Source organism: Antechinus flavipes, chromosome 2 (assembly GCF_016432865.1).
Source record: "Antechinus flavipes isolate AdamAnt ecotype Samford, QLD, Australia chromosome 2, AdamAnt_v2, whole genome shotgun sequence".
Taxonomy (NCBI): domain Eukaryota; kingdom Metazoa; phylum Chordata; class Mammalia; order Dasyuromorphia; family Dasyuridae; genus Antechinus; species Antechinus flavipes.
In genome coordinates, this window is record NC_067399.1 from 20,332,918 (window position 1) to 20,346,797 (window position 13,880).

The 13,880-nt window shown below is 41.9% G+C and overlaps 1 protein-coding gene across 1 annotated transcript; it reads left to right on the plus strand.

The window, feature by feature from the left end:
• The first annotated feature begins 10,531 nt into the window (after positions 1–10,531).
• LOC127552335 (lithostathine-1-alpha-like) lies at positions 10,532–13,326 on the plus strand. The gene is made up of 5 exons (XM_051982898.1): positions 10,532–10,616; positions 10,835–10,950; positions 11,299–11,433; positions 12,169–12,280; positions 12,636–13,326. Exons 1-5 carry the CDS (start codon positions 10,538–10,540, stop codon positions 12,701–12,703), a joined length of 510 nt encoding a protein of 169 aa, XP_051838858.1. The 5' UTR covers positions 10,532–10,537; the 3' UTR covers positions 12,704–13,326.
• The last annotated feature ends 554 nt before the right edge of the window (positions 13,327–13,880 follow it).

Genomic DNA, 13,880 nt, shown 5'->3' on the forward strand with positions numbered 1-13,880 from the left:
GATGACGCTTCATGGTTTATAAAGAGCTTCCCTCATACCCCCCCTGTGGAAACAACCCCAATTTTAAAGATGACAAAAGTTGGGGTCAGAGACCCTCTCAATAGCACAGATCTTTCACATGGAAAATGAAAATCCTTCTTGGCAGTGAAGTGCAGGAGAGAGACTGGGCCCATAGCCCCATTTAGTTCAGATTAGATTGTCTCAAGATCTGGTGAGATCCATCATTATTTCTAAAATAAACTTTTTTGATCTTCTAACTCCTGTTAATCCCGAGATCTCCTTCACAGTTTGCCTGTCATTGCCAGCAAATGTTGAGTTCCTGTCCCCGTGTCTGATGCTTTGAATTTGGAAGCCCCTGGCCTGTTTGGCTCCCGAGGAGTCATGAGTTTCATGAACTTCATGACATCTTTTTTCTTTGCTTTGTGAGCTTTTTCCCTCCTGCGGTATCCGAAGATCATCACAGTTGGAAGGTTCATGGTCTTCTTACAGTTCTCTGCATGTCAGAGTGCAGGAAGTACATGGAAAAGCTGATTGTGGAGGCAGAAGTACTATGAACATCAGCTAAGTTCCCCATTGAGTTTGTCCCCCTGATAGACTAAGGTCTTTCAGTGACTCTCGTGCCCTTGAAGTATATTTCACTCTCCTGGTGGCCTGTTTCATGCCGGGGAGCTTATTTCTCCCTCTCCTTTAGCAAAAGTCCTGTCCATGATTGTTTCTAGCCCTAAAAATATGAGGTTCTCCTTTACTCTGGATAAGAATCAACAGAGCAGCAACATCCAGAGTTGTTGAGAACAACAGTCATTTTCAGAGAATTAGTTTAATCACTCATCAACTAACCAATCAAACAAAAGAATTTATTCAGCATTTCCTGGGTCCCAGACAATGCTAGGGATGCACAGAAAGGGCAAAAGGAAGGACTCACATTCTACTGGGGGAGACAATATATGTAGATGAAAGATCCTTCAGAGACATTTTATTCAGCTAGTCCCACAGGAGATCCAGGTATGGAACCTCTCCCCATCTCCCAGACCTTATTCCTTGGGTAACCAAAGGGCAAACAGCACCTGAGACAGGAGCAGGAGTAGATATTCCCGCAAAAGACCCTCAAAATGATGGGACAGAGCTGATTTTTTCCTCTCCAATGACTAATTCCCAAAATGCCCCCAGAAACATCATCTTCCCCGTTTCATCTCGAAATTCATGTCCCTTCAACTCCCTGTGCCCAGATACAGAGCACAGCAGGTGAACCTTCCCTTTTTTTTTTATCAGGTAGGAGTTTATTTTTTTATTTTTATTTTTTAAAAATATATTTTATTTTATTTTATAATAACTTGTTATTGACAGAACCCATGCCAGGGTAATTTTTTACAACATTATCCCTTGCACTCATTTCTGTTCCGATTTTTCCCCTCCCCTAGATGGCAAGCAGTCCTTTATATGTTGGATATGTTGCAGTATATCCTAGATACGATATATGTTTGCAGAACCGAACAGTTCTCTTGTTGCACAGGGAGAATTGGATTCAGAAGGTAGAAATAACCCGGGAAGAAAAACAAAAATGCAGATAGTTCACATTCGTTTCCCAGTGTTCTTTCTTTGGGTGTAGCTGCTTCTGTCCATCATTTATCAATTGAAACTCAGTTAGGTCTCTTTGTCAAAGAAATCCACTTCCTTCAGAATACATCCTCATACAATATCATTGTCGAAGTGTATAATGATCTCCTGGTTCTGCTCATTTCACTTAGCATCAGTTCATGTAAGTCTCGCCAGTCCTCTCTGTATTCATTCAGGTAGGAGTTTAACCTAATCTAGCATTTATATAGATATGTCAAGTTTGGGAAACACTTTACAACCATTTCCTTAAGAGTAGCAACAATTCTCGGAGAGAGGTGATATTATCGTCCTACTTTTCCTAAGGATGAGAAAAGTTAAATGACATACCCAGCAAATTCAGGTCTGAAGAAGGATTGGAACTCAAATGTTCCTCACTTTGGAGTCAAAGCTTTCTTCCACATGCTGATATATTCCCTTTGTATTGTTATTGCACATTTAGCGATAGATCTCCCTCCCTTTGGGCACCAATTCACTTTCTCTTTGCAGCGGCTATATGTCTTCCTGCCCTTAACAACCTATGACCTCTCTTTCCTTTCTTCCTCACTATTGTTCACTTTTCCAGGGTAACATAATTTCTAAAACTGTCTTGCAAAATATAGAGACTGTTACTATATTTCTAATTGATTTTGGAATATTAGATATTAACAATCTGACATTCTTAGAAGCAGTTGTGAAAAGAGAAAGAATCTTATCATGGCTAGAGAGAGTTTAAAAGAAAAGGAAGAACTCCCTTAGAGAACTTTCACCCTTATATAGGAATAAAGAAGATGAGGTTTCTTAAGAGACACAAGCAAGTATCTGGAGAAGATAAATGATAGGGCTATGGTTCAGAGGTGAGGAGAAGCCATGATCAGAAATATTGTGAAGAAATAAACATTACTCATTGACCTTTTTTCAAGGCTAAACATTTTAATTTTTATTATTTATATTTATTATTTATGAAAAGGTGCTTTAGATCACTATTGATCAGAGAAATGCAAATTAAAACAACTCTGAAATAGCACTACACACCTCTCAGACTGGCTAAGATGACAGGAAAAGATACTGACAAATGTTGGAGGGAATGTGGGAAAACTGGAACACTGATACATTGTTGGTGGACCTGTGAACGTATCCAACCATTCTGGAGAGCAATTTGGAAGTATGCCCAAAGGGCTATCAAACTGTACAGACACACAAGTGCAGAAATAGATATTTCTCTTTCCATATATATAATATTTATATTCATATATACACATAGATTCAGTTTTCTTGAAATATTTCTTTATTCCTTCTGAGGAAAAGTATGCATAATGAGGGAGGAAAAGTCCTCACATTTGTTTAATTACCAACTGTGCTTTGAGGTTTATTGGGAGGATCTCTGTTTGGTGTAAGAGACACGTGGGCATTAAAAGCCAGGTAAGATCCTGGAGACTCACAATGGCTGGATTGTTGAGAGCTTCTGTCCCTGCCTCCCTCTTCTGTCCTTTTGTTCTTTGTGGCCCTAGCTGCTGACATGGTAGAAACTGGGCTTACACACAGAAGGAAAACTCAGAGTTGACGGACGTTCCTTTAGGTTTGGGCTGCACATGTACATTTGAGTTCCTGACACTGGTCTTTATCCCTCAACTCTTGAGGACCATGGGTTGGTCTTGGGAATAAATGAATGAAAAAGTGCTCATTAAGCATTCATTATATACAAAGCATTGTGCTTAGTCGACACTGACCAACAAAAAAGCTAGAAAGCCCCTCCTTTCAAGGAGTTCCCATTCTGGAGGGAGAAGACTCCACAGAAAGGTCATCTTATCATCTGGAAACTTCTCAGGGTCAATGAGGTGCAGAAACAAAAAGGATGGCCAAGATTCTCCTTTCATGTCCTTTCTACTGAAAAAATCACCACAATTTCTGCTGTTGACCCCTAGGATGTCTAAGTCAAGTACTTTGGTGACAAGGACCTTCATACATCTTGATCACTTTTTCAATATTATTGGTATATTCTAAGAGAGGGATTAACTGACCTGGAATAGGTTCCTGGGAGTGCGTACACAAGGATGATAAGAAGGACCCAAAAAACCTAGGAACAGGTGAGCAAAATGAAAATATTTAGTTGGGAGCGAAGACAGCTGCTTCCTCTGGTATGAGTTTCCTCAATTGATCCTCTAGTTAATGACACAAGCATTAAGAAATGTCATTTACTATCCAAGCTCTCAACACTTTAATGTGGCAAAGGAGAATTTGTTTATTGAAAACTAAAATCTTGAAATAACTTACCTGCAGATAAATTTGGGGTCAACTAACAGACCCAAGGCAGGAAAATTAGAGGGAAGATGGAAAAACAGTTTGAAGAACATGGCATTTTATCTAGAACGTGAAGAAAGCCAGGAAAGCCTAGAGAGGGAAGGAAGAGGGAGAGACTTCCAGACAAGAACAATCAAAGAAAATGCGTAGAGTTGGAATCATCATTCTTGTCTTCTGCCATCTTTCTGAATACCCCTTCCATCACCCAAGTGTAGTGCTTGGAGGCACATCCCAATTCCCAGGGCAAATTTCCTTAAGAAGGATCCCCACGGTTCAAGGTGTTCTGTGGCTGTAACTCTAAGAAAAGCATAATTATTGAGCCCTGGCACAATTATTGGTAAAGCAAAGACATTTCATTAGAGAACACAGATAAAAAGTGGGGGGTAATGAACCCACTTTAAGTCCTAAGTCTGGGTAAATTTCTCCCTCAAATGTACACAGTATCTTATCAACAGGAACATAATACAGAAATCATTTATAAAGGGGAAGAGATTCTAGTTATATTGAAAGATCAACTACTGCGCCCTTCTCTAGATACTGGACTGGGTTCAGGCTAAGCAAGTGGAATACATGTCTTCAGGATAGCCCTACAGGGAGTAATATCCTTGTGACCCTGGGAATTGGTGAAACTGGAATAAAAATTAATGAATAACCAGTTTCCTGGAGCACAAGGCCAAGGAAATCCCTTAGTGATATCATCATGCTTTTCCCGGCAGGTTTATTCCCCATTAGCCTTTGCCACACATTGCTCCACGAGTATTAGTTTCTATCAGATGCTTCCTTGATTGATATGGACTGCCACCATTCTTCCTGGCACATGGAAATCCTTTGCTTCTCACGTCCAACTTTGACTGAAGTTCCTGGTTCTGGTACCATTGTTTTCTCATGAGAACATTAGGCTCTGCCATGCTTTGAGTTTAAAAAAAAAAAAAGAGAGACTATTTTAAAAAATAATTTCTTTTATCATCCCTGGCTGAGGGATGGGGAGGAAAAAAGATACCTCATTTTTTGTTTTTCCTTTTTTGTTGTTGCTGGTTTTTTTCCTAAATACCAAGCATTCATTAAGTAGCTCTTGGGTTCAAGGCTATTGGATGAGACTGACTTGGTGAGATAGAGATAGATAGATAGATAGATAGATAGATAGATAGATACAAAGAAAGTGAGACAGAGAGAAACACAGTGACAGAGAGAGAGACAGAAAGAGAGAGCCAGAGACAGAGAGAGGCAGAAAGAGAGAGAGAGAGAGAGAGAGAGAGAGAGAGAGAGAGAGAGAGAGAGAGAGAGGAGAGAGAGAGAGAGAGAGAGAGACAGAGACACAGAGAGAGATAAAGAGAGAGAGATAGACAGAGAGAGAAAGAGAGAGAGACAGAGACAGAGACAGAGAGACAGATAGAGACAGAGAGAAAGACAGAGAGAGACAGAGAGAGAAAGAGAGACAGAGAGATAGAGAGACAGAGAGAGAGAAATAGAGAAATAGAGAGACAGAGAGATAGAGAGACAGAGAGAGAGAAATAGAGAGACAGAGAGAGAGAGAGACTGAGAGAGAAAGAGACAGAGAGAGATGAGAGAGAGAGAGAGAGAGAGAGAGAGAGAGAGAGAGAGAGAGAGAGAGAGAGAAAGAGAGAAAGTATCAACCTTAGGAATTCCCCATTCAGTGTCATTCCTTCCACTATGTATTTGCTAAGTCCCTGGTTGAAAATAGGCACTACTGAATTAGAGCATGGGACTTTTTCTTCCCCTTCTCTTTTGTCTCCTTCCATTCCTCCTAGTTCATGGAGTGCTAGATTCAAAACCCAGAGCTTACCATCGTGGTGAACAGAAAAGAAGATCTTTGGCCCATTCTAGCCCATCATATGCCTACTCAGCCTTTCACACATAAAAAAATAAATTGCACTCTGAAAAATTCTCTCTGCCTTAAACTATCAATCATAGAATTGACAAGACAAAAGAAGGAATTATGGTTTAACCACTTCAGAGCCAGGAACAGAGTCTCCTAGGATCTGAATAGAGTCTTTCTACACCTTTTCCCTGTCTCCCATTCCCTCTTAACCCCCAGATTCTTCTTCCAATTCTTCAGCCCAACACCGCTTTGTTATATTCTCTTCTATTCAAACAAATTATTTATATTTGCCTTTTAAAGCAAGCTGATCTCTGCCCAGTACACATCAAAATGTCTACCCATAATTTTCACAAAATTGGCAATAAATAGAAATCTCTTCTTTTACTGAAAATGTTTCTTTCTTCTGCATCATCAGCTTAGTATAAGAAGTGCTTAAGGGAACAAAATGACCCCATAATGGGGGCTGGCTTCCCACATCTCTGAAGGCCTGGGTGCCATAGTTACTGAAGCTTCCCTCAGTCCTGCACAAGCTCCACAAAACCTTTCTTAGTTTCCCATGAAATGAAAGAATTGGCAAAGGCCAAAAGAATTCAAACGAGCAGGCCCTCTGCCTCTGGCCCTTTGCCTAAACCCTTTCTTTAGAGTCCATTTCTTTTTAAGTGAATCTTACAACAAGTCTCTGAGAAGCTGACCTTTCATCTTCAGGGAGAAGGGAATTAAGAGTGGGGTGATACTAAAGGGGAAAGGAGAGAATTTGGGTGCCCTTTGCAAGGATCAGGACCAGATTTCTAGAAAGGGGGGACTGTAACAAGCCTCAGAAATCCTGCCAAGGGCTGAGCTCTGGTTTCAGAGGCACTAGCACAGGGGGAGAAGTGGGGACCTGCTTCCTCTTCTCCATCTAGAACTCATCTGGGAGCTACAAAGTGGTCAGTCAGTCCTGTAGCTCTATAAAAGTGACTGAACAGCTACTGGGTGGCAAAATACAAAAAGGTGCAAAGGATAATATCTGCCCTTTGGGACCCTGCACTACTCTGTTTTTGCAAACAACATGTAAAAAACAAGCTCTACATTTCTACTCTTTCTGTTATTGTTTGCTGGCATTTTTGTTTTTCTTCCCAGGTTTTTTTTACCTTCTTTCTAAATCTGATTTGTCTTGTGCAGCAAGATAACTGTATAAATATGTATGCATATATTGTATTTAACATATACTTTAACATATTTAGCATGTATGGGACTGCCTGCCATTTAGGGGAGGGGGTGGAGGGAAGGAGGGGAAAGTTGGAACAGAAGGTTTTGCAAGGGTCAATGTTGAAAAATTACCTATGCATATGTTCTGTAAAAAAAAAAAACTATAATAAAAATAAATAATAAAAATCAAGCTCTATACAAAGATGAATACTAAGCAATTAAGAGAAAACCTCTTAGACCAAGATGGTGGAATAGAGGTAGGGTCTCCCCTGAGCTCTCCCCCAAACCTCTCCAAATATCTTTATGGAATGATGGAATAAATTCTAGAATACCAGAACCCAACAAGAGGTGGACTGAAAAGTTTTCCAGCCCAAGACAAATGATAATGTTGGCAGAAAAGGGCACTGTTGCACCAAGGTGGGAGCACAGTCCAGTGCACAGGCTATACCAGTATAGAACGGACACCAGCAAACTAGGAGCAAGGCTTGGGAGACTCTAAATCATCATCAGCTTTTACTTCTAGATACCTCAGCCCACAGATTGTAAGGGGTCAAACATCTAGTCAGATTACAGGAGTCTTCTTGCTTGTGCAGGACTCTGGTGCTTTGCCCACATGCAGATCTGGGCCACTTTGGAAGAACCAAACATTTATAGCTCATTAGAAATATTTCTGGAAACAGCTGCACAAAAAACCCTGAAGTTCAAGATCAAGCTCCTTCCATCCTGGAAGCAGAGACCCACTATGACAAAGAGTTAAAAGTCAAGAAGTAAACTGGAAAAAATGGACAACAGAAAAAAAAAAAGTCTGACCATAATAATGTAGTAGGTTACTATGGTGACAAGGAAGATCAAAATACACACTCAGAAAAAGAAAAAGAAGTTAAAACTTTTGCATCAAAAGTCTCCAAGAAAAATCCAAATTGGTCTCGACCCATGGAAAAGCTCAAAAAAACCTATATCCAAAAGGCTATAAAACCATGTATATACCACTTCTAGGGATGTATCATAAAAGTTTTTTTTTTAAAAAGGAAATTGACCTATGTGTACAAAAATATTAATGAGAGTTCTTTTGTGATAACAAAGAATTGAAAATTGAGGGGATGCCCATCCATTGGGGAATGGCTGAACAAACTGTGTCATATGATTATGATGGATTGCGCTATAAGAAATGATGAGCTCTAAAAAAAAGCAAAGACGTGATGAGCTCTAAAATGCTCTTGGAAAAACCTGGAAAGATTTCCATGAGTTGATGCAAAGTGAAAATGTACCATGTACATAGTAACCATGATCTTGTAAGATCATCTGTGAATGACTTGGTTATTCTCAGCAATATAATGATTCATGACAACTCATGGCAGACTTAAGATGAAAATGCTATCTACTCCCAGATAAGAACTGATGATGTCTGAATACAGACTGAACGATATTATTTTTTAACTTTACTTTTGTTCAGGTTTTTTTATTGTGTATATTTTCTTTTGCAACATGACTATTATATGTTACATATATAATTATATAAATATATCATTATATTATATTAAAACATTATATTATGTTTTGCAACATTACATATTTAGAACATATTATTTGTCTTCTCAAGGAGGTGAGATGGAGAAAGAAGAAGGAAGAGAATTTGGAACTGAAAGCTCTACAAATTCAGTGTTAAAATTGTTTTTACATGTAATTGAGGAAAAATAAAATACTAAATAAATTTAATAACAAAAAAGAAAACTATTAAGAGACACACAGCACTAAGATTAAGAGGGCTTAGTCAAGGCTTCCTACAGAAGATGGGATATTAATTGCATTTCAAGGAAGCCAGGAAAGCCAATAGGCAGAGAGGAGGAGAAGAAAGAACATTGCAAATATGGGAGAGAAATGTCTTGAATCTGGAGATGAAATATCTTGTTCTAGGAAAGAACTAAGCCCAAGAACATGTATGTATGTTGGGAGAAAGATAAGATGGGAGAAGGGAAGGTTATGGAAGGTTTGAAACATTTAACAGAGGGCTTTGTATTGGATCTTAGAGGTGATGGGGAAGCACTGGAGATTATTAGGGAGGGATGTGTCATGGGAAGATGTGAACTTTGGATTTAGATTGCAGTGGGAAGAGACTAGGGGCAGGCAGACCCAGGGCAGGTCATCACAATATTTCTGGCTAAATCTAAGCATCTTCAAATTGGGATTGGGATTGGGAAGCCTAGCATCCAGAAAAAAGGAAGTGATGGGGTCAGGGCCCTCAGAATTTCTCCCATCCTGTCCAGGGTCTAGTGGGAGGTTCTGGAAACTATATTGTGAGAGAGATATTGGCCTTTAAAGCAGGCCAGATCCTAATATCACCTACTTTAATCATGCACTAGGCACCCCAAGGGCTGGTGGATAGGCTCCCCAGTTGTTAATGAGAAGGAAATTGATTTTCAATTGCTAAAGTCCCACTGATGGGAAGCATTTGAAACTTCTAGTAAACATTAGTAAAGGATGTTCTAAAAGGGAGACACGTTCTAAAAGGAAAATACATGTGAAATACAGATGCTGAGGATTTTCACCAGAGTTCAGGAGATTTGGGGTTATTTTTTTTCAGTTTTCTGATGATCTTGGAAGATCTGCTGCTTGGTCCTGTCCATATTCACTTGTTTCTCACGTTTGAGAACAAAGATGTACTCGAAAAAGCTTTATGGAACTCTATTCTTTGCTGAAAATGTCAATGTAACCCCAAATCAACACCAAAAATGTGCTGGTGATACCGAGCCATTTCCAAGAGCCTGAAAAAAATCTTCATTTTTTTGTTCAGGAAATTCCAGTAATTAATAGGAAGATAGAGGGTTCAGTCAAGGATCCATTGACTGGAATTCTCCTTCTCCAAGGCCAAGGTCTCTGACGCTAAACTTTTCCCAGATTTCAGTTTTCTCGATCCAAGCCCTGCAGGAACCTCACTCATTCCTGTGTGTGTTCTCTCTTCCTCCAATCTCCAGGCTTTGGGAACATGGCACCTGGCAAGCTTCTGGGCAGCAACCAGTCATGTGTTTCTACCTCATATTATGGGAAGAACAAAGGTTCCTCTTTGCTCCTGACCCCAAACTGAGGAAGACCTCGCCCTCTTCCAGGAAGCCCCTTCCCCTTCCCAGCCGGCCCTTCATCCCCAGCCCTGCCCCCCATAATGGGCCCTCTCCCTATAAAGGTTCCGTCCTCTTCTGCTCCGACACAGGATTCCTTCAGCCTGGTAAGTGAGGGAGAGGAGGTCTGGGAGACTGGGTCCCTACAGGCTCCGGAAGCCATTCCCTTCCCAGATGGCAGCCGCTCCAGGAGGCCGTTACCTTGGGGGAAAGTCTAGTAAATGGTCATTTCTAGATGACTCTAAAAGAAGGGTCTCTGCTCACTGGGCCGACCCTCCAGTGGTTCCCAGATTCTGTCCTGCTCCTGGAATCTGCAAGTTCCCTGAGGCCCCAGGAAGGAGAGAAAAAGAAGACAAAAGTAGGGAATTCAGTCCCAGCCTGGGTCCAGAGAACAGGAGCAGCACTATGAATCTATTGAGGAATAGGCTACCATCTTTGTCCCCTTCTCCCCATGGTCCTTGGGCGGGAGATCAGGGTTTCTCTTGTCTCCTCCCCAGAATCAGAGATGATGCTCTCTGCCACGATGTCCCCCAGCTTTTCAGGGCTGCTCCTCGCCTGCCTGCTGCTCCCCTGCCTGACACAAGGTGGGTCCCTCAGGCCTCCCTTTGACTGCCCACCTAGAACAGGGCCTAGAACAGGGGCTTGGACTTAGAAAAAGGGAAAGGGAAGGGGATGGGATGGAAGGAGGGTGCACAGTGAGACAGGGAAGAAGCAGTTGGGGGATTGTAGGGTTCAAAGCCTGATGTCCAGGGAACAGAAGCCCCAGCTGACCTCACCTGTAACTGGTCTCCTCCCTCCCCAGGCCATCAGGAGGCCCCTGAACCCCCCTCTGCCAGGAGCTCCTGCCCCCAGGGCTTTGGCTTCCATGGCTCCCACTGCTATGGAATATTGGGTCCTGAGACCTGGAACACTGCCGAGGTGGGTTGGAGAGAGGGTGCTGGGTCTATGTCCCTGTCTCCATATTCTTTGGGGCCAGCAATGTGGTCACAATGAGTCCTTAGTCCCTCATCTCTCACCCTGATCTTCCCCTGTCAGGGAACTCCAGAACTGGGGTCTCTTATTTTCTGTGTCCCTTAGAACTCAGCTTCCCACAATGGTGATCTTGTCATCCCATATTCAAATTATAACAGACCTCTCCCCTTGGGCTTTTAACCTCTTCTCTTTTCCCCTGTTGACTTCTGTCCCCTGAGGCTCCCAGGAGCCTTCTCCTGCCTCCTTCGCTGCAGACCCCACACATTTACCCAGCCCCGCTCCCTCCTTCCACAGCTGCTGTGCCAGGGCTACCCCTCGGGCCACCTGGGCTCCCTGCTCAATGAGGCTGAGGCCACCTTCGTGGCCACCATGATCAAGGAGAACAAGGTTAAGGACCAAGTCTGGATCGGTCTGCACGACCCCAACAAGGTATGACCGAGGGCCCGTCCCTGTCCGAGTCCTGGAGAGAAGGAGAACAACAGTGTGTGTGGAGCTGATGGGGAGGTGGTTCCTACCAATCTTGGTGGTTCAATTCCCTGAGAAAAGCACTAGAATTAGGGAAATAAATGAGCAGTACAGGGGGCAGGAGGACTCGTAGGATGAGGGAGAGAGTTCTGGACTGTGTCTAGTTTCAGAAGGTTTCTGCACCTCCACTAGCAGAATTTTTTTCTCCCCAATTTCATTCCAGTATCACTACCCATTCTTTTTCATTCAATGAGCAGGGTTTTTGTTCCCATATCTGTTAATTCTTAGCATCCCCAGGATGGGACTTTCCTATTACCATCCTCATGGAGAAGAGTCACAATCAGGAAATCTTTCATCTGGGAAACAGTCCAAGGCAACCCAGGACCTAGAACTCCCCTAGAGGTTCAAGGCTCTCAGGGCAGGGGATGGTAGAGAAGGTGGGATAGATAGTAGACTCCACCTGGATCTCAGAAAATGGGATGAAGGTAGAAGCAAACTGGTGCTGAATAATGCCAGAAACAGCAGCCAGGATCACAGCAGCAGGAAAGATTTAGAAAACAGAAGCAGCCTGTTGGGAGATCTGGGCTAAATTAAGGTGCATGTGCAGTTCATCTGTTTATTAGGGGGTTAAAAGAGGTAGGTGGTTGGGGAGATGTCTCACCATTCCCTAACCGCCCCCTTCCCGATCCTCCCCCCCAGAATCGCAGATGGAAATGGAGCAGCAACGCCCTATACCTCTACAAGGCCTGGGGGAAGGGCTTCCCAGCGAAGACTGATCCTAACTACTGTGTGAGCCTGACTCCTGAGTCTGGTGAGCTCCAACCCTTTCCCTCTGCCACCTGCACAGGAGCATCCTCTTCTCTTTGTGTTGTGTGGAAGCCTGGGGGAATGGGGCACCTCCTTTCTAGAATATGAGTGATTCTCTTGTCTATTATTTCCTTTCTCCCACCTCTCTTGTCTTCTTTCTTTGCCCTTTCCCAACCCTTTCATTTTTTTCTGTTCTCCCTTTTTACTTCTCTTCCTTTCTCTTCATTCTCCTTTGTTTTCAGCTCCTCATGGATAAACTTCAATGAGTAGAATATCTGGTACCAGGAAGTTTCAGTCACAGACTAGGGACCTAGCATCCTAACCCATCCCTCCATCTAACTTACACCATTTCTTTACAGAATTCCAGAACTGGAGAGATGAATCTTGTCAGAATGAGCACCTCTACTTGTGCAAGTTCAAAGCCTAGAGGAGAAAGCAAAAGAAGAAGCTGGAATTCAGCTGCTTGGAAACAAGCACAGCCAAGGAGAACTATGGCCATAATGCCTCTGTCCTTCCAGAGCATCTTCTTTTCTTCCTCCTTCCTCACACCAGCCCCTCTCCTCTTATTATCTGCCATCTGTCTCCACTTCTCCTTTTCCATTTCTTCTTTTCCTCTTACACTGAATTCATTGCTAACTTCCCCAGGGCCATTTATGCCATTTACCACCATTAATTCAAAGTTAATACATAACCTGAATATAAATGGTCACAATGTTTTTAAAAAGTAGAAGAGATCAAGTTTAAGTTCTCACATATACTGTGAGAGTTCTTAATTAAAGAATCAGGAGGATCTCCAAATGAAAAATTTGGATCACATTGAAATTGAAAAATTAAGCTTGACATTGATATATGAAATTCTGCTTTTTCCTGTATTTTTGGGAAGGAGGAGACAGTTCTCTCCTTTGTGGACTCCTTCTCATAGCCATTGACTTAGGGAGGATTCTCCTTCAGGTTCCTTCCTATTGGGTTATGTTTGTGAATGTTATGTCTTACAGACTCCTCTAATGATTTTGTAACTTTGAATAAACTTCCTGATCTGAGCCTCTGAAATTTTTTGATGAACTTCCAGTTTTTAATGTGGTGGTTTTTCATGGTTTACAAATTCTTTCCTCATGTCAGATTTATGAAAAGCTTAGAGAAGAGGAAACTGAAACTCAGAGAAATTACAAAGGTTACAGAGTTAGAAATGTATCAGCCCATATCTTTGGATTTCACATTTGGTTCCCAAATCTTTCCCTCATAATTTTGTTTCATCCTTATTTTAATTCAGCTAAGAATTTCTGGTAGGTCAGGTAGGAATTGCCATTTTTTGTTGAACTTTGTCTTCTCTCCATGTGTGAGAAATGCTATTGAAAATTAGTTCATCAGCTTATTGATCGACCAATCAACGCATATATGATTTTTCAGCTTTTCCTATGTCCCAGACACTCTAAGGATGCAAAGAAAAACCAAAAATAGGTCCTTGATCTCAAAGAATATGGTGCTCACATTCTAAAGGGGGAGAGAGCATACACAAGAATAATACAGAAGAGATAAAAGATCATTTCAGAGGGGGATTTATTGAGTTAGTCCCAACTGAGCTAGAGGCATGAAGTCTCCCTCAT

Coding starts and splice junctions, on each gene's coding strand:
- LOC127552335 (XM_051982898.1), top strand. CDS start 10,538: ATGATGCTCTCTGCCACGATGTCCCCCAGCTTTTCAGGGCTGCTCCTC. Junction 10,951..11,298: donor AGACCTGGAACACTGCCGAG/GTGGGTTGGAGA, acceptor CTCCTTCCACAG/CTGCTGTGCCAGGGCTACCC. Junction 12,281..12,635: donor GAGCCTGACTCCTGAGTCTG/GTGAGCTCCAAC, acceptor ATTTCTTTACAG/AATTCCAGAACTGGAGAGAT.